This window comes from Schistocerca serialis, chromosome 9, assembly GCF_023864345.2.
Source record: "Schistocerca serialis cubense isolate TAMUIC-IGC-003099 chromosome 9, iqSchSeri2.2, whole genome shotgun sequence".
NCBI classification, from domain to species: domain Eukaryota; kingdom Metazoa; phylum Arthropoda; class Insecta; order Orthoptera; family Acrididae; genus Schistocerca; species Schistocerca serialis.
Window position 1 is genome coordinate 502,640,954 of NC_064646.1, and position 21,612 is coordinate 502,662,565.

The window sequence follows — 21,612 nt, forward strand, 5'->3', positions numbered from 1 at the left end:
CGAAAAGACACCTCAGATAAATAATAATAATAATAAACAGTAGATCACATCAAAAATGGATGTACAATACTAGCAAATACAGAATACACCAGAAGACATGACAATGTAGCATAAATAATACATCAACAACTCGCCATACAACATAAACTAATAAAACAACACGTTCCCACATACAAGTATGCACCACAAAATGTACTGGAGAATGATGAATACAAATTATACTGGAACAGAACCATTATAACAGATAAAACAACACCACATAACAAACCTGACATCATACTCACCAATAAAAAGAAGAAATTAACACAACTAATGGAAATATCCATACCCAAGACAACAAATATACTGAAGGTAACAGGAAAAAAAATTGAAAAATACATCCAACTGGCTGAGGAAGTCAAGGACATGTGGCATCAGGATAAAGTTGACATTATACCGATTATACTATCAACTACAGGATTCATACCACACAATATCCACTAGTAAATCAACGCAATACAGCTACATCCAAACGTATATATACAAGTACAGAAATCTGTAATTATTGATACATGTTCAATTACCCGAAAGTTTCTAAATGCAATGTAACATATACCGTACAGTTAAAAGGAAGTCACGCTTGATCAAGGTCCGCGTCACTTTCCATTTTTAACCAGACATAACGTCTGAGAAAGGAAAGAAAAAATACCAATAATAATAGTAGCAGTAGTAGTAGTGGTAGGAGTAATAAAAATGACAGTTCGATTTGTGTGTAGCTAATACACCACGAAAAACAAAACTTGGAATTCTATTTAAGTACGCTGATGAGCTGAGACGGTATTAACACTGATGACATTTCTGGCTTTGGAGCCATGAGATTCTCTCCCAAGTTTCACTTCATAGGTTGACTGACATTCCGTTAGACGAAGTATGACGTCAGAAGTGGTGTGAGATGCAGACAACAGATCGTACATTGAGTACAAGTCACGGGAGAAATTGCGCTAGTTCACTAGGAGGGTAATCTAATTAGCTGCCGGCAAAGAAACCAGCGCTCCAAATCTCCTAAGTTCATTTACTAGCATTTTATAAAGTATGTTGTTGTTGTTGTTGTTGTTGTCTTCAGTCCTGAGACTCGTTTGTTGCAGCTCTTATAAAGTATAGTTTAGAGTTAATTATCAGCGATGGCAACTAACCTCCGAATACTAAGAAGTTAGCTATCATCCACTCATTTCCGATCTCATTTTTTGTAATAATTTTCGTTAGGATTGGAATAACGATATGCAGACCAAGCACTTGGTGCATCTTCAGCTTCCGCCAAAAGTGCGCGCCTAGCGAAGTGATTCGTGCTAACTGTCAGACCACTTCTGTCTGATACCAGGGTCCCTACGGTCCAGTTCGCGTTGCAAGAAGTACGATTAAAATCTGAGTTCCACGCCCTATAAAATTATATTAAGTAATCGCGACTCTGCGTGCAAAGCAGAGAAGAACAGAGTATCAGAGTAACTGATTTTTCTCAATATAATTTCTCACATGTACTTAAAATTCAAGACTGGTTATCGTTTGTAATACGGACTATGTAAGTCTGTAAAATATAAAGTGTGCAGTTTGATGCTTTGTGTCCGAAGTTCTTCTTGTGATACAAAAGAAAAAAAAAAAGAATTAAAGGAAATTTGGCAGTCAGAACTGAAATCTGACAGATTTTTTCATACCACGAAGCCTTGTTGGTTACAGCCTTATTTCAAAAATGGTTCAAATGGCTCTGAGCACTATGGGACTCAACATCTGAGGTCATCAGTCCCCTAGAACTTACAACTTCTTAAACCTAACTAACCTAAGGACATTACACACATCCATGCCCGAGGCAGGATTCGAACCTGCGACCGTAGCAGTCACGCGGTTCCGGACTGAAGTGCCTAGAACCGCACGGCCACCGCGGCCTGCAGCCTTATTTCAATAACAACCTCAGTGCTATATCTGTGGCGGGCCAAGGTTATCACTAAAGTACGTTGATCATAGAATGAAGGTTTTCACGGGAGGTGTTGTCATCACTTAACACTTATGAGCTGAGATGCCGTGGTCCATACATAAAACTCTCCCCTGACGTTTCGCCTTCGACTGCGGAAGGCATCCTCCGAGAAAAACGGGCGAACTACAACGAGAGCGCGAGTGATCGCCGTATATATAAGCCATGCAGAGGGCGCCGCTGTCAATCACGTGACGTCGGCTGTGCTATGATCTCAGATATTGCCAACTTTCTGAATTGAAAATAATCGAATGTCACGCTGTTGCCGCAATGTTGACATTCATGTCTTATCCAGATTAATGCCTTCATCTTTTTTGTTAAAATTATTGCGGTGTTTGGCAATCTCAGTGGCCTCTCTGTACATTCGCGCATAATAATGCGACGTCTTTGCTATGACGGTCGTCTCACTAAACTTTATTTCATGATCACCTACCTGAAACACATGTTCCGCTACAGCCGATATATCAACATGTCCGAGGCGGCAGTTCCTTTTATATTCACCCAGACGGGTGTTGACGCTTCTTTTTGTTGTGCCTATATAGACCTTTTCACAACTGCACGGAATTTTCTAGACACCTGGTGTAGCTAGACGATGTCGTTGATCTTTTACGGATCTTAAACATTCTTTTATTTTCGTGGTGGGTCTGAGAACAGTTCCCACATCGAACTTGCTTAAAAATTTTACCAATGCGATCAGTGACCTTACTGATGAATGGTAAGACACTTTCCCCTTGGGCCGGTGTCTATCCTCGTCCGTCCTGGTTGTCAGTCTAGGGCGTAGTGCAGGATCTGTCTCTCTGTTGGAACACCCATTCTTCTTGAAGGTCGCTCTAAGGTGTTCAATCTCATCGTCTAAGTGATGGGAAGTCCTCTTAGTCCAGCTGTGGCTAACTTGTTCATGGACAACTTTGAACAACGGGCTCTGCAAACAGCTATAAAAAGAGCAGCCAGATGGTATCGTTATGTAGACGATACATTTGTTATATGGAACCATGGGTAAGAGGAACTGGATGCCTTCCTGTTACATCTGAATAGTATTAATCCAAGAATTCAGTTCACTATGGAAAAGGAAATCGATGGTCGCCTGAACTTCTTAGATGTGACTGTAATCAAACGAGAGGACGGATCATTGGGTCATAAGGTTTTCAGAAAAGACACACACACACACTGATCGTTATCTGCAGAAAGATTCTAACCCCACCTAAGACATACAAGAGGGGTGATTAAAACATTAATAGAAAGGGCGCACAAAATATGTGAACCAGCCCATTTTGCAGACAGTATTCACGTATACCACCGAATGTAGCAGCAAAACTATACCAGCGACCACACACAGTTCAGTAGATGTGATGTCGCAAACACTCAGATGCGCGAAAAACTACAGCAGTGTGGAAGACCTTCAAATTTATTGTTTAATTGTTTCTAACTCTATTCGTAACACTTCTCGCAGACGCATATCAGCCTCTGTATATATCTACAAAAATATATCATTGTACGACACATAGGTCAGGAGATATGACGTAATGAACACTGAGATGCCTCAAAAACTGCCGCATCTTGCAGGATGTTTTAATTTATCACTTATTTACTACCAACTCTATTCACAACAAATTTCGCAACCAGCAGCCGTACATACCGCTGGGTGCACCCGCAAAATTGTATCGTTATACAACACACAGTTGAGAAGACACGACGTCATAAACATTAACATGTGCGAAAATGAAACTGCATGGCGAAATTCGCTAGAGATACAGGTGAAATAAGAGTACAAATACGTGTAAAATAAGTTAAATGTATGTGCAATGTATTTGAGATGTGCGTACGTTGGGAAAGGTACGAGTAGAAAGCTCATCGTAAACCACTGGAAGGATATCAACCAAATTTGCAACGCATGTCACTTACGATCTGGAATGAAATTCTGTACGGCTAAGAACAATCAGGGTCCTATTGGGGTGAGCGTGATTACATGGAGAGAGAAAAGGAGAGGAGGAGATGGACGGACAGCGAGGGGGAAAGAGGAGGACATATAAATCGCTGGGAGGGGGAGATGGACAGAGAAACAGAAGAAGAAGAGATGGACAGAGACAGAAGAAGGAAGAGAGGCAGAGAGAGGGGAGGAGGAGGAAATGAAGCGAAAGAGGGGATGTGGGAAGTGAGAGAGAAAGAGAGAGAGAGAGAGTGAGAGAGAGAGAGAGAGAGAGAGAGAGAGAGAGAGAGAGAGAGAGAGAGAGAGAGAGCTAGTGAGGGAGGGAAGAAGAGGAGATGAAGAAATAGAGGGGAGGAGAACGGATGGATAAAGAAAGGAAAAAGTGGGAGGTGAACGGTGAGGGGGAGTATAAGGTGAACTAATAGAAGATGAGAGAAATACATACCACGGTGACGCTGGGTACTCACTCATCTAGTTGTCTCATAAATCTTTTAGATGGATGTGAATCAGGAGTTCAGCATCGCAGTCCCATTCCCCGATCTTAACGTAGTCATGAAGGAATAAGATGAAAAACCCCACTGATGGAATTAGACGTGAAGTTATGCCTCCTTTATTAATTTTAAATGAAAAAGATGATCTGCATTTTTTAAAATTAACTAGCCAATGCGAGCGGTGACTTGGCCAATAGTTCGTTTCTAAAAAAGGAGTCGGATAAATTAAGGTGACTGCTTGATATCATTTTTTATCTTGTAGCTGGCGACCCAACCAAGAAAAGCAGAGTGTACTGATGATCTAGATTGTTCTCCCGGCAACGTAAGCGACTTCTGATACACCAGGAATATTTCGGATAACTGACTCTGTAGGATACTTTTCTCCCATTTATCTCTCCTGGAATCCGGTACAGAAGCAATCTTTCACACAGCAACCCTCTCCTTTCACGGTTATTTCCCCCTCCCACCCACTCCCAACCCCCAAATCAACGAACCGACCACCTAGCCTACGGCTAGTACTGGAAGTCCCCTGGGAGATGAAACTGCGGCCGCGCTCTTGAGAGGTCCCGAGGTGCGACGGACGGACTGGGCTAGGCTAGGCTTGTCCAGGGCGGAGCGGAAGAGCTGAGCCCCACACGCAGCTGCGGGTTGAACGCGAGCCAAGCCGCCGCCTGCGTGTGAGTTACTGCTATGGCCGAAACCTCTTCCCTCATATCTCGTCTGGCCGTGCAGAAGAGTGCGCCTGCGCGAAGGCCGCCTCGCGCCTTTCGCCCTTCTTCATTCCGTGTCGCGCGTACGTCAGGCGCAGTTAAATACGTTCCTATTCTCCCTCCACTTCGACTATTAATTTGAACCTGAAAACGGAATACAGTCAGTATTAAACGACTGCTGAGTTATGGCAGAAGTTATGTGTAATAGGATCTCCTTCATAACATTCATTCCGAGAACATCTAACGTTTGAAACCCAGCTTGCGCATACCTGTGTATCGCATCCTCAAACCCATGGACCAAGGCAGTCAGGCAGACGTAATATTTCTTGATTTACAAAAAGCATTCGACACAGCACCACACCTACTCTTACACTACTGGCCATTAAAATTGCTGCACCAAGAAGAAATGCAGATGATAAACGGGTATTCATTGGACAAATATATTATACTAGAATTCACATGTGTTTACATTTGCACGCAGTTTAAGTGCATAGGTCCTGAGAAATCAGTACCCAGAACAGCCACCTCTGGCCGTAATAACGGCCCTGATACGCCAGGGCATTGAGTCGAACAGAGCTTGGATGGTGTGTACAGGTACAGCTGCCCACCCAGCTTCAATACGATACCACAGTTCATCAAGAGTAGTGACTGGCGTATTGTGACGAGCCACTTGCTCTACCACCATTGACCAGACGTTTTCAATTGGTGAGAGATCTGGAGAATGTTCTGGCCAGGGCAGCAGTCGAACATTTTCTGTATCCAGAAACGTCCTTACAGGACATGCAACATGCGGTCGTGCATTATCCTGCTGAAATGTAGGGTTTCGCAGGGATCGAATGAAGGGTAGAGCCACGGGTCGTAACATAACTGAAATGTAATGTCCACTGTTCAAAAAGCCGTCAATGCGAACAAGAGGTGACTGAGACGTGCAACAAATGGCACCCCATACCATCGCGCCGGGTGATACACCAGTATGGCGATGACGAATACACGCTTCCAATGTGCGTTCACCGCGATGTCGCCAAACACGGATGCGACCATCATGATGTTGTAAACAGAACCTGGATTCATCCCAAAAAATGACGTTTTTCCATTCGTGCACCCAGTTTCGTCGTTGAGTACACCATCGCAGGCGCTCCTGTCTGTGATGCAGCGTCAAGGGTAACCGCAGCCACGGTCTCCGAGCTGGTAGTCCATGCTGCTGCAAACGTCGTCGAACTGTTCGTGCAGATGGTTGTTGTCTTGCAAACGTCCCCATCTGTTGACTCAGGGATCGATACGTGGCAGCACGATCCGTTACAGCCATGCGGATAAGATGTCTGTCATCTCGACTGCTAGTGATACGAGGCCGTTGGGATCCAGCACGGCGTTCCGTATTACCCTCCTGAAGCCACCGATTCCATATTCCGCTAACAGTCATTTATTGTCGACCAACGCGAGCAGCAATGTCGCGATACGATAAACCGCAATCGCGATAGGCTACAATCCGACCTTTATCAAAGTCGAAAACGTGATGGTACGCATTTCTCCTCCTTACACGAGGCATCACAACAACGTTTCACCGGGCAACGCCGGTCAACTGCTGTTTGTGTATAAGAAATCGGTTGGAAACTTTCCTCATGTCAGCACGTTGTAGGTGTCGCCACCGGCGCCAACCTTGTGTGGAATGGTCTGAAAAGCTAATCATTTGCATATTACAGCATCTTGTTCCTGTCGGCTAAATTTCGCGTCTGTAGCACGTCATCTTCGTGGTATAGCAAGTTTAATGGCCAGTAGTGTATTATCTACTGATCAATTAGCTAATTTTTTTTTTAAAAAGGATAAGAAGAAGAAGACGCACCACCAAGGAGTTATGCAAACTGGCTAGTATCCGTACAGGTATCGACCAGAAAGGCAAATTTGTTAACTTTGGTGACCGATGCATGAATTTGTGACGCTGCAGCGCAGTTTCATCGCGCAGCTGTCAAGGATAATAAACAGGGGACCTGTCGATACAGGGAAATAAAGTCTTTGTGAATTTCATTGCGTACACTCAGTTCGAGAGTAACCATACCTCGCAGCCACACGCGTGAACAATATACGCAGATGTCAGAAGCTGAGAGAGGACGTGCAGTTGGACTCAGAGGAGCCGGCTGGAGTAATCGGCGAACCGTTGGACTTTTGAATAGCGACGATGCCACTATTCGACTATGTTGGCAGGAATGGGTGAACCTTGGCAGAGCACAGCGTCAAGAGAGAAACGGAGACCTACACACACAACAGAACGAGAGGCACTGAGACCTCGGATTCGTCATTGTTATCGGTCTGACGGGAAATTCATGCTTCAATGACCACTAGGCGGCTCACAGAAAGGGGACTGAGATCATGGCGTCCACTGCGCCTGCTACCATTGACCTATTCACGCCAACAAGTTCATTTGCTGTGGTGTCGCACACATTCGGTCTGGAATGTCATTGACTGGGCTTGGGTTGTCTTCACTGATGACTCCCTCTTCGAGATGAGCCTCGATGACAAACGAAGACGTGCCTGGAGAGCCCTGGGCAGCGGTGGGGTACCACCCTGACTGTTGTCACTCGTAATACGGCCCGATAGCCAGGAATTACGGTCTGCGGTGCCATTCCATTTCATAACAGGAGCTCTCTGTCATTCGTGACACCGTTATATTCCACTCCTTGTCCTGCTGCCGTTCTGGCAAGCCATCCTGGGCTTACGTTCATCGGCCGACGTAACATCAACGCCCCCAACCCGCCCCCCCCCCCCCACACACACAATCATTCATATATATACCATACAAGAAGAGAGTTTCTATTGCTTGTGCTCGTGCTTACCAAATTCTACCTCAGCCAGCAGCAAGGGCTCCGCATCTCTCTGCAATTGAGATCAGTTAGAGCATTATGGTGAGGGCCTTCAAACCAGCTCGGCGTTTTGATGATATGAAGCGCGAATCGCATAGAATTTGGCACGATATCCCTCACGCGGACATACATCAACTCTCTCAATCAGTGCCAAGCTGTATGACTGCTTGCATAAGGGCTAGAGGTGGATAAACGCGTTACCGACTACCTCAGTTTGTGAAGCTCTTTCTCTTGAATCAATCAACCAATTTTCTGAAATGGTGATCATTTGTTTGTCTGTGCATGTACATCATATCCACCAATTTCCGTCCCATTCAAATAACGGCTTCGTGGTGCGTCGTTTCTTTTATTTTTTTCTCTTCCTTAGAACGCCCAGAATGTACAAGCGAAACTTAGGACTGGTTCGCAGGGGAGTGTGTTGAGACCCTCGTTGCGAACTTTTGTATGTTAATGACCTGTCACACAATATTCATAGCAACTTCGGGCTATTCGCAGATTATGCATTTATCTTTAATGAAGTACTGTTTGGAAAACTGCTGCACAAATATTCAGTTCGATATTGACGAGATTTCAAAGTGGTGGAAAGACTTGAAACTTGCTTTCAATGTTTAGAAGTGTAGAACTGTGCAATTGACGAAACGAAAGAAACTTAATATCCTATGACTACTATATCAAAGAGTCACACTCATAATCGGTCAACCCATACAAATAACTCGGTATACCGATATGAAATGGAGCGACCACATACTCTCAATAGTAGGCAAAGCAGCGGATAGACTTTATTTCATTGGTAGAACACTAAGGAAATGTAATCAGTCTACATATAAAACACCCTGGCAGAGTAAAACTGTGTGCTGGACCGAGACTCGAACTCGGGACCTTTGCCTTTCGCGGGCAAGTGCTCTACCAGCTCAGCTACCCAAGCACGACTCACGCCCCGTCCTCACAGCTTTACTTCTGCCACTACCTCGTCTCCTACCTTCCAAACTTCAAAGAAGCACTCCTGCGGACCTTGCAGAACTATCACTCCTGAACAAAAGGATATTGCGGAGACATGGCTTAGCCAGAGCCTGGGGGATGTTTCTATAATAAAATTTTCACTCTACAGCGGAGTGTGCGCTAATATGAAACTTCCTGGCAGATTAAAACTGTGTGCCGGACCGAGACTCGAACTCGGGACCTTTGCCTTTCGCGGACAAGTGCTGTAAGCTGTGAGGACGGGGCGTAAGTCGTGCTTGGGTAGCTCAGTTGGTAGAGCACTTGCCCGCGAAAGGCAAAGGTCCCGAGTTCGAGTCTCGGTCCGGCACACAGTTTTAATCTTCCAGGAAGTTTCATATCAGCGCACACTCCGCTGTAGAGTGAAAATTTCATTCTGGTCTACATATAGATTGCTTACTGTTACTAGTACTCATATTTAAAACCTTTCTTGCCGATATTTCTACTTATTCTTGTAGGGGAAAACAGTAAGAAAGTCACGTATGAAGGTCAAATCGGGTAGGTTGCCATTGCTGCCATTTGCTTGATAACACTCAGCACTAATTGCCATCGTCAATTCTTGGAGTTCTCAATAACCGTCAATAGCGGCCATCCGTTGCTATTCCTTCTAGAAATTTTGAAAATTTTTGCTGAAATTTGCGTCGATGTTGGCTCTTCTTTTAGCAGTCTCTCGACGATAAACGTTACCTGGTAGAATTGTTAAGGAACTATTTCACTTAAAGATGTCTTTCATGCGAACATAAACTGTGAATGTGAATTTTAACTTGTGCTATTGTAAATTTTAGCCTCTAAATGCAGATGTTGTCGTGGTCTTCAGTCCGAAAACTGGTTTGATGCAACTCTCCATGCACTTTATCCTGCTGAAGCCTCTTCATCTCCCAGTACCTACTGCAGCCTACATCCTTCTGAATCTGCTTACTTTATTCACCTCTTGGTCTCCCTCTACGATTTTTATCATGCCATTCCCCCCACCTCGCCCCCACTTTCCTCCAAAACCAAACTCGCGATCAGTTGATTACTCAGAATGTGTCGTATCAACCGATCCCTTCTTTTAGTCAACTTGTGCCACAAATTTCTTTTCTCCCCAATTCTATTCATTCCTCCAGATTAGTTACGTGATCAACCCCATTTGATTTTCAGCATCCTTATGTGGCACTACATTTCGAAAGCTTCTATTCTCTTCTTGTCTAAACTGTATATTTCCATGTTTCACTTCCATACATGGCTACAGTCTGAACGAATGCCTCCATAAAAGACATCCAAATACTTTGTATTCGATCTTAACAAATTTATCTTCTTCAGAAACGCTTCTCTTGCCAGTGATACTTACCTTTCATATACTCTCTGCTTCGGCCATCATCAGTTATTTTGCTGCCCAGTTAGCAAATCCCATCTACTCCTTTAAGTGTCTCCTTTCACAGCATTAACTGATTTAACTCGATTACACTCCATTATGCTTTTTTTGCTTTTGTTGATGTTCATCTTATATCCTCCTTTCAAGACACTGTCCATTCCGTTCAACTGCACTTCAATTTGCTGTCTCCGACAGAATTACAATGTCATCATCGAATCTCGAAATTTTTATTTTTTCTCCCTGAACTTTAATTCTTATTCCAAATATTTCTTCGTTTGCATTACTGTGTGCTCAATGTACAGATTGAATAACGTTCCGCTGTGGCCGAGCGGCTACAGGCGCTTCAGTCCGGAACTTCGCTCCTGCTGTGGTCGCAGGTTCGAATCCTGCCTCGGGCATGGATGTGTGTGATGTCCTTAGGTTAATTAGGTCTAGGGGACTGATGACCTCAGATGTTAAGTCGCATAGTGCTTAGAGCCATTTGAACCATTTTTGGAATAACGTTCGGGATAGGAATGGCAGATCTACTTTTATAGCATTTATAGGTTTTTGACAGTGCTGACTGGAATACTCTCCTTGTATTTCTGAAGGTGAAAGGAATAAAATACAGGAAGATAAAGGCTATTTACAACTTGTGGAGAAATTAGAAGGCAGTTGTAAGAACTGAGGGGATGAAAGGGAGTGAGACAGGGCAGCTGCCTTCGTAAAGTTCGCTCGGAAACTGTCTGAGATGGACCTCCACTCACCCATGGCAGTGATTCTTGCCACTCTTGAACTCAATTGTCGCTGACAAGGCGTTACGCTCGTCTCTGGTGTTTTTGGGTTTGTACATTTTTTACGACCACTACTTTTATGTCGCGTTACAGGACTGCGAGTAGCACAGCCTTCACCGTAGACAAGATGCAGAATACGCGCTGGTAACGGCAACAAACCGGGAAACCCCACTGTCGGTACGGTAGTGGGCACGACCGAACACAATGAGTCCTTTCCATCATTCCATCAGAAAAGTACAGATACGAATTAGTAAAGGCATTTTCGTGTAATTCTATTCTTTCCTCTTAAAGTAACGGCCTGTAGCTACTTGAACGACCGCGTTTTTGCAAAATATCCTCGAATTTAATGAAACAAATACGTACAAATGCAGACATGTGGCATGCAATATTGATCTCGTCAAACCTAGATTACTAAACCCTCATAAAATTTAGAATTGAGATTGGGTATAAAACAGGACATTTTGTACTTAATTTTATCTGTAACATACCAATGGATCTCTTATAATGTTACTAACTAATACACAGCGTATAAATTATGACTTCCTTTGATCCTATACGATAGTTTAGTAGCAATGTAACATTTTCCCCGGTTTAGGGTTCTAGGGCTACTGCAGAACTGCGTTTTGAGGTTGGCTCAGTTTCTCTTGTTGGAAAGGCAACACCTCTTTATTTGCTTCGACGTGAACATAGCGCGACCTGTCTCTGTCGCCCTTCCGTATCGCTCATTTATAATGCAGAACCCACACTTTCTGCATTAGAAGCGTACTATATGCACTAAATAAATCTCATTTTGTTACTACCAAAAACTGCTTCCGAAAAAGAAAAGAAATGAAGCCTACATATATTAACTTACCAATGTAATGTCACTCAAATTTTAGCACGTATAACTGTAACCTCCCTGCGTAAGCGTCGGATTTCTGGGAGTCCAGATGATTTCTGATCAGATGCAAAGACACAGGAATGGTACGAGTCGTTGAAACGCTTAATATTAAAGACAGCCGTAGGTTGCACAGTGTTCTTTATTAACTCAGGAACTATGCGTTTGGCCCGGGTAAGGCATCAACGCGTTATCTGAGAAATAAAGCGAGGGCAACGTTACAGCTAACTCGACGTGTTCCTATCTTGGACCACTGTAACAGCAAACTGATGATGAGAAAATAGATTGAAGCGACATAGCAACATACACTCGTGTATGATATCTCACGTAAAACTTTAAAGTGATTCCCAAGAGGCTCGCGTGGAATAGAGATACGATATCAAATGGAACAAACTGAAAACTAGATCTTAAAAACAGCTTCACGTAAGACACCGGGAGCAGGGACCGGTAGAGAACAGAAGTAGGAAACAACATAGCGGAGTTATCTCACGAGCGTTGATGATGACAATCACAGCAGCACAGAACAAGACCACAGGCACAAGCTGTCAATATGGCCCCAGACGAAAACGGCGCCGGGGGCACACAAAGTAGACACGTGTATGAAGAGGGCACGTGGCATTGTCCTGGACTAGTAGGAATGACAACCATTAGGCGGCGCAGTGAGCCGTAAAATAATAAGGTACGTAATAACAAACAAATGCAAACGGCATCAGAATAAAATGAAAGTGGATGTAGTTCAGAATGTGTAAGATCGCAAACTATGTTTGGAGGCGTAAACACAGAAGCTCATAGACGCCAGTGCAGTAGGATAAAAGTTTTTATGGTATTTTTATCGGTTTATTCCATTTGGTATCGTACTTATAATTGACGCGTGCCTCTAGGCAGTCACTTTTAAAATTTTTACGTGAGTTGTGTACAGCCTACGACTGTTTTTAATATTAGTCGCTACAAGTTGCTGTATCACCACGTCACGATGGAGTACTTTGTGTGTTGAAATTATTGTCTCATAGCTGTTACGTGAAAACAGACTGTGAAGAAAAATAACGCAGAAAAGAGGTTTGCTAGACACTTGAAATGGGACAGGAGTTTATTGAAGTGCGAATAAGAGTGCTTAGGCAGAATTTGCCAAGATGGGGCAGGCTGGTGAACACCGTTAAAAATATTTGCTAAGTTGCATTTCATGTCATGGAAGGTAGGAGTAGACGGACCGACTAAATAGGATAGTAAAAATCGCGATTTGGAAGAATAGGTGCAGACAGTACGCGTATGCGAGTAAAGAGAATAGGAAAAAGCCTAGAGAACCCTGCTTTACTGGCCTGAAGAATGACGCGGACAGTAGTAAGCCCACGAAGCAAAAAGACTAAAGAGGAAAAGAGCTTATGTTTCGATAAAGAACATAAACACGAAAACATCTGGTGAAGTTAGGTTCAGAGGGTGAGCAGAACTGGGGGTTTTAAAGGTCCCGCTGCTCTCCTGCTACGGGAGGTCAGGTTATGAGCTCTGTGTATTCGTAGTTTCGCAGCTCAGCGCCTCTGCGTTGATCCTGTCATCGCGCACTGCTAGGAAACTTCGGCGCTTCTGTAAGGCCTGCGGTCCGACAGCTGCCTGTATGCGAACATCGCTACGTTGCACCGAGGAGAGATCTTTGATGTGCTCGATAGACTGTTTACCCTCACATTAACACTACATTTCTAGTTTTATGTACGTTATTTCCTTTTGTTGTTTGGTTTCTAGGGCGCTCAACTGCACTGTCATCAGCGCCCGTACAAAGTCCCAATTTTTACACAGTCCAATTTTTTACTCATTCCATTCTAGCCACTCACACGAATGATGATGATGATGAAATGATAAGGACAACACGAACACCCAGACCCCGTGCAGAGAAAATCCCCTACCCGGCCGCGAATCGAACCCAGGACCCCGTGATCCAGAGGCAGCAACGCTAGCCACCAAATCACGGGCCACGGACTGTTTTTGTGTAGAATAATAACCGCTGCTAGTTGCGACAGAAGGTGATTTTGTTTCACGCACGACCGGTTTCGGGCCTGTGCCCATCTTCAAGTGGTTTACACTCACGTACATGTTTCCACATCACTGTTTAAACCAAAGACAAATAATGTGGTGGTGATGATGATGATGTTTTTGACTTAAACAATGTTCTCTAACACTCAGTATGGAAAAATGTACATGAATGTAAACCACCTGAAAATGTGCACAGGCCCGAAACCGAAGGTGTGTTAAATAAAATCACCTTCTCATTGGTAGCGGTTATTATTCTGCACCCTGTAAAGCGACAGTCATGGAGTTCGATTATGGATAAAATACATTTCTTAATGCTACCAGCTTGCAAATACTGAGGAAACTGCAGGCCACTGCTGAATTTTGTCTATGGATAACTTCATCCATAACACACAACGTTTCCAATTTTACTGTGAAAATGCCATGAAAAGCCACTGAACAAACATTTTTATAGAGCGTCTTACGTACTCAGTTTCGAAGTGTAGGGACTCTATACCTTCATGTTGTTGCACTGATTTGGATAATTCTTGTCACCTACGACAATGTAACTTCGTGTCTCGTTTGATAATGGAACTTTGGGTATTCGCAGTTAGCTTTCCTAGAAAGAGACGATCTTTCTACGTCGGGTAACATAAATTGAGTTAGAAACACTCCTAGGCAATCTAACTATAAGTCTGCTAAACATATGAATAAGACTGGTAATTGCATAAACGAAATGTCGGAGAGAGGGAACACACGAAGAAACGTAACGAACACGATGACCTGCGTCTACACAAATGCTCAAATATCAATGATATGCGTTAGCTGCAGTTCATCTGAACCATTGTCGTTGATATAGTTTCTTCCTGACGTTGTCTTTACACGAAAGTAATAAAGCGCTGCCCTATTTTATCCATTGTTACAACGCAAATCGTGTTACCGAAGACTTTTCACACTGTGGCAAATAGACAAAGAGACGTTCTAATGCTTTCAACGTCTACAGTGGCAGTTTCCGTGGATAAAATGTATTCCATCCGCCCAATCTTTCTAGCCCCCCCCCCTTTCCCACAGTACACACTCACACACACATACACACATGCACACACACAAGCGTGCGCGGGGTAAGGCGTACACACACAAACACAAGTGCGCGCGCTGTAACCCGTATACGTTACCATTACGCCAGCAGCACTACAGAGATTTAGGTGTCTGTGGTTTTGTCTACTGGAAAGCGCTGTCACCGCACAAACGTAACGAATATCATAACGACAAAGGATTTCCACTAGGTTTACTACACAGCAACTCTCTTCATGAGTGGGTAAATGTAACATGGTGCCGTCAAAAAAGGATAAAAAAACAAAAGGCTTTGATACAACAGCGACCGTAAACTTCTGCGGGCTGTCACATCGTTACGACGCACGCCTAAAATCAATTATAGGGACGACAAATGGGAGACCATTGATTTGTTGGTAGTGTTCTGGTAAAAGAGCGGTGCATCTGTAAAGGAAACCGGACCATGGTGCAAATGCGATCTATTATGTGGTACTGTGCCATTGTTTCGAGTCCTTACTAAACAGACATGACAACAGACATACAACTGATTCTGTAGTTCGGTGCTAGGATCCTAACAGGCCACGACATAAACGCGAAGGAGAGATAGAAAAAAATCAATAATGGGAAACCTCTGGAAGGAAGATGACGGTTAGCTAATGTACAGAACCGGTATTTTGAACGGTTCTGCTGGTTACACTGCATGTCACACCGTGTAGGGACCTCTAAATACGCAACCAAATCCAAGACGCTTTTGTTCGCCCTCGTTACGTAATCTTTAAAATATTGTTGCAGAATTCCAGTCCTTAAATGACTTTAAATATAACATAGCTCAAAGAAGACGACTGGCGCAGCTATCAATGCATGAAATCTTCACACACAGTCCGCTCTCCGAAACGTGTTACTCACACTGAAGAATGCTGGGAGTTCCAAAAAGTCTTTTTTTACGTTTTTGAAGAGGATATCCAGAGGAATAACTGCTTGAGTAAACCTCATCCTGTGACGCCTAGTGACAGAAAATATGGGCAGTGACGACAACCAACGAGAATAACATGATGTACTTTAGCAACAGCTATTAATATCGCAAAGAAAAATGCCCTCAATAATATTGCAAGCATCCAGTTGTCTTCATCGCTTGCGTTTGCAGAATTACAATCATCTCATGACAGTCGGGGAGGGAATTCGTCGTAGTGCCTGTGATACACTTAAACCTCTAATAACTGTCATCTGTTCTAGCGTCGCACGTAGATACTCCATTTTATAAAATAAGTGGTGATTTGTTTATTTTATGATGGGTTAAATATGTATGAGGTAAGAGGAGTAGAGGTAAATTTCCAGTCCCATCCATAAATACCAGATCAACGTAGACATCTGAACATGATTTTAAATTCACACTGCCACTTGAAACAAATTCTCTTTTTATGCGTGGAGCGATCTTACAAGTCAGCAGGTCTTGACTACACTTATAGGAAGTACGACTTTGGCTTTATAATGCGCAGCAAGGAACATTTCAGTTTCCTTGCGTACGTCGCATTTCGGATGACCGGGCTTTGCGACACAAAGCAACGAAAACATATGGCAAAAGGCACATCCAAGAGCTTTCCTGCCACGCCTGTATCTGATTACTAGCAAGGCAGTACTCTCGAAAGCTATGTACAGATGAAAGAAGAGAATACCTTTTAAGTAACTGTTACTGATTGAGTGTTCAACTTAGAGCTGTAACTTTAATTCACCCACACATTTTTGATGACTGAAAACTTTCCAGTTCTGTACTTCACCAAGTTATTTCAGAATTGATAAGAAACCTGCTAATGTTAATCTCACTTGAACGTAACAGAATTTTACTGTTGCACGTTCATAGAAGAAAGAAGTTTGACTTTGCAGAAAGGATTATAATTTGTTTCTGTGCTTCATACTACAGGGAATAGCTTTCATTCTGATTGGAAGCCTAATCTTACACACTGATAAAGAATGCGAAGGTTTCGTTACGAAATCTTGCAAGTTAATTGGATAACCGATGAAGGATAGAGGAGGTGTGATGACTATGTGGTAACAGTTCCTACACAAACCAAATCAGTCTCATCTGGGAGCAAACAGTGAAAGCGTGGACTCGAACCGTGTACACTGATCATCACTAAAATCGTATTCCGAAAGTTGCCGGACTCTTGCTACACGAACAGACCATTCTATCTAAAATATGGTTGCATCTCGGACCACTGTAAAAGGTAACTTGTTCTCCAATATCACGTGATCACGATGGTTTTATCTAGAGTGATTCGCTTCGACGTTTTATGTCGCTTCTTTTACATGACAATGGATTCTTATAGACGCACGTTTCAAAATCTTGTTCGGTTTGTACGCTGTGAAACGTGTCCAAATAAATATAGAGCAACTGTTAATTATCCATTATTTTATTTTCTTCTGAATGGGCACCACATTCTCTATAAATTTAATGAAAGACGTGATTTCCGCCATGCCAACATGTACCTGAACTGCAATCAGTCGTGTGTGCTTAATTTATGGATACTTATTTCCCGGTCGCAGGCCAAACTTCATGAGGCAACCGTCAAACGAGGAATTGCCCCACCCACAAATGTCCTGGACCTTGCCCGCCAGCCAAAATTCTATTCTCACATCGCAGTGTACTTTCAAGAGGCAGATACCGATCTCTAAATTACAAGACGTAAAGTGCGCCAGCCGCAGCAGCGGCAGGCAGTGCGTGGTTGACTCCACAGGTGCACGCCAGTAACGGATGCCAGATGATGAAGAAGAAGAAACGGTCTGCGTTCATTTGTAGTTGGTTATTTGTGTCCAGCGTTCATCTCTTTCCCGTTTAGTTTAATTCTCAAGGAAGAACCTCATAAATCTTCGTAAAGTGAAATATGCTCTCAGCATAAGAATAAAGAAATTTGAGATGTTTGTCGTATTTGGAGTGATAATATGCAATTCAGTACTGATACATTGAGAAATCACTATTGACAGAAGAAAGGAGGTATGCAGTGGTAAATATATTGATTAACAGTGTGACTCGCTTAATAGCTGGTCAGCATATATACATAAAATTCTAAGAAAAAGGTGTTGTTCCGATGTCGTTTTCATTGATGACTGTGCATGGCAGGTGATTTCTGTTACAGCCTACGAGGATGATTTATCCACACGAGCTGTAAATCAATTGGAAATGCTTAACAAAGGACTCATTTGACGTAGGAGACTGATGGAGACGATTACGTTCTTTAATATTCCTTTAATTTTCAAGATTTCGACGACAGTGACAGCGGAAAGGGAATGAACGGAGCGGAGAAGCAAGTGGCTGAAGAAACGCACTTGTGTCGGGATGAATAGAGGAAGATCCTTACGCAAAAGATGGAGCAGCAAAGGATGACGATCTATCCGTAACTCGTGCCGCGGACGCTGATCTCATTTGAAAGACTACATATAGCGTATACAGCATGTGTTTTTCTCTGTAACTTACAAAACAATGAGTGAAAGGAATATTTATTCAGATACGTAAACGGAAGAAAAATTGTTCTTTCTGCAGATTAATGCACATACTGCCATGTAGCTGATGTAGTTAAACTAACTGTGTACAGACCAGTTTAAATCTAATTTACATCGATTATAGTAAGGGATTCAAAATTTTGGGGACGGATGAAAAATGTTCTACCTAACTGAGTGTGGTAATATCGCGGAATAGTCGTCTAAGAGAGATGCTCAAATGAGTGTCAATTTTCCTGAACGCATAATGCAGTGTGCTTCGTAGACGACCGAAATGGCTCTGAGCACTGTGGGGCTTAACATCTGAGGTCATCAGTCCCCTAGAACTTAGAACTACTTAAACCTAACTAAGTTAAGGACATCTCACACATCCATGCCCGAGGCAGGATTCGAACCTGCGACTGAAGCGCCTAGAACCGCACGGCCACACCGGCCGGCTAAACGACCGAGACACGAGCTGTGAAGTTGCTGGTGCGAGGAAGTGGCTGCGCTCGTCGATGCGCTGTTTGAAAGTCATCTGGCTCCTTTTTTTGTATTTCGTCACTATCCGTGGTGGACTGGAGGTGTTTTCTCTGTGCATTCCGACCTGCCCTCTGTGAGGATGCACCCTGGAGACTAACAGAACATGACTTCAGACAGCGCACTGAGAAACGTTTTCGCCCTGTGACACCAGCGACTCTTACATCTCACCCACAGATCTTTTATGAGGCCTCTGAACACCTCACATAAATGAACATCACGATTCGAGAAAATACATCCAATCACAGCCGATTACGTAGAGCACGTAGCGTCCACACCTAAATCTTTGAACGTTTCTGACTCGGAACTAAAACTGACGGAAATTCAATTTAAATTTATCTGTACCCGGTTGATTTAAATACATCAGGTACATGACAGAAAAAAAATATATATTGTTCTATTTCAAAAATTATAAATTTTTTGAAAATGGTTAAAAAGGTAAGTTCATACACATTGTAATGGTACTCGAATTACGCAACCATTGCGGCACCTCACCTGAACCTCTCGATACCAGTAATATTCTACTGTGTTTTTGTAGAAGTAATTAACATATTTCTGAGATAACATTGAGATTTGATTTCATTTGTGATACATCGATATGTTTATATTGCAATGATATTATTCTTACGTGTATTCTTTCTTTTGCCACTATGATCTTTGTCGTACTTGTAATTCTGATTTTTGGGCGAGTAAGCGATTATTAGTTGTTAGAGAGTCGAACCTTGAAAAAGTCAAGTCTCGGACGTCATGCTGGAAAGACGTATATTGTAGTCAGCTTATGAAATGTGAACTTACCAGTGAGGAAGATGTTTTCAAGTATGTTTTGTATTGTGAAGTGATGTTTTGTGTGTTACGTGATATTGCAATAAAAGCAATTAAAAGGAAGTTTAACTTAAATTCGGGGTGCTGATTATTTTTTTACGTCACCGTTGTGCTAACTTTGAAAGGTTTAAACTTCAAGAATGGTTTTTCACATCACCATTGTGCTAACTTTGAAACGTTTAATGTTCAAGAATGGTTTGTGAAGCGCATCTACAAAACTTTTGAATATAGCAGAATAAAACCTAGGCCTTATTGCATCCGAGCTTGGAATCACCACCACCTAAATTTTCGACGATTGAGCCACGATTTTACAACGAGACCAGCGTGGGAAACACGAAAAGATGAGTGCCTAGTTTATTCACTATTACATGAAATGACTTTATTGTGCTCTAATGACACCTGCCACATAATAACTTTGTTGTTGCCCGAAAATGCATTATTTATCAGCGTGAGCAACATCACAATCATTGTAAAAGTTTGACCTTTGTTGTGGTAGGGTTGTTAGAACATGCAGAAACAGTAATTTTTCTTACCTATTTAGGAAAGTAAATGTTCCATTAACTCATTATTTTGCACGTTACAGACAAAAACACTGAATGTGCGGGCTGTGTTGTAAAGAAGATAATCGCGCACTCGCAGCAGCCACGCTCGATGCGAGTGACCGGCCTACTCACCACTTCATCTCGGGGCAGCGGTCTCCGCCAGACGAGGCGTCCGGAGACGCCGGCGGCTGCAGCGCGCTGATTCGCGTCGTGTCGGCGGCGCTGTGACGTCACCACCAGAAGGCACACCTGCTCCGCCGCTGCGCTGAAGCACTCGCGGACAGCTAGCTGCCTTATCACGGGACGGGCTTCGGCACGGAAGGCGCGGGCCTAGGTGGACCACAGAGGCAGCGGTCAGAGTTGAGCGGTCGGCGGAGTACGTGACAGCGAGCTGTGGGCGTGCACAGTGGAGGCGCAGCCGGAACGTGGGGAGGTCGCCGAGCGACTGGCGCTGCGCTGCCGCCGCCGCCGGCCGGAGGCGCAGGGATGGAGGGAGGTGGTGGTGGGGAGGGGCGCGGGGGGAGCACGCGAGCTGGCGCGCCGGCCAACGCGCTCCCCGTCCAGCCACTGCGCGGCCACCGCGGTCTTACCTGCGGCGCTACACTGCACAACGCCTCCAGGAGTTCACGGATAAAACAACTGAGTACCTAACACACATAACGAATGCCATACTAAAACACCAACACTTCCCCGCCTTTTGAAAGACGGCCGAGGTCCTGATGTTCAGGAAGCCGGGGAAAGACCACAGCCTCCCACAAAATTACCGACCCATCAGCCTTCTGAGCTGGCTCAATAAGATTGTTGAGAAGGTGATTCTCAAACGCATCACTAGGCACTGCATAACAAATGACATCCCGAGACCGGAGCAATTCGGCTTCAGGAATCACCACTCCACAACACAACAACTCTTACGGGTCGTTGAACATATAACATATGGCTTCAACATAAACACAGCTACAGGGGCGGTGTTCCTGGACATCGAAAAGGCTTTCGACCGTCTATGGCACAACGGCCTAATTCGCAAACTAAGCGACGCGGGATTCCCCGACGGACTGGTGCGTCTGACACACTCATACTTCACAGACAGGAGTTTCAACACTGACGTGCAGGAAAAAAAATCAACACGACACGGTATACACGCGGGAGTACCCCAGGGAAGCATCCTAGGGCCCCTGCTGTTTAACCTCTACATAAACGATCT

The 21,612-nt window shown here is 43.7% G+C and overlaps 1 protein-coding gene across 3 annotated transcripts in view; it reads right to left on the bottom strand.

Annotated features, from left to right (window-relative positions):
• The window catches only part of LOC126419906 (tau-tubulin kinase homolog Asator), a 609,233-nt gene extending 588,435 nt beyond the window's left edge, over positions 1-20,798 (bottom strand). For 2 of the 3 annotated variants that reach the window (XM_050087188.1, XM_050087185.1), the window contains exon 1: positions 20,544-20,795. In XM_050087188.1, the coding sequence (XP_049943145.1) occupies positions 20,544-20,551 (8 nt within the window). In that variant the 5' untranslated portion in view covers positions 20,552-20,795. Of the gene's footprint in view, positions 1-20,543 lie in introns of all 3 variants that reach the window. The other variant, XM_050087187.1, reaches the window with a different exon arrangement.
• Positions 20,799-21,612: the final 814 nt, after the last annotated feature.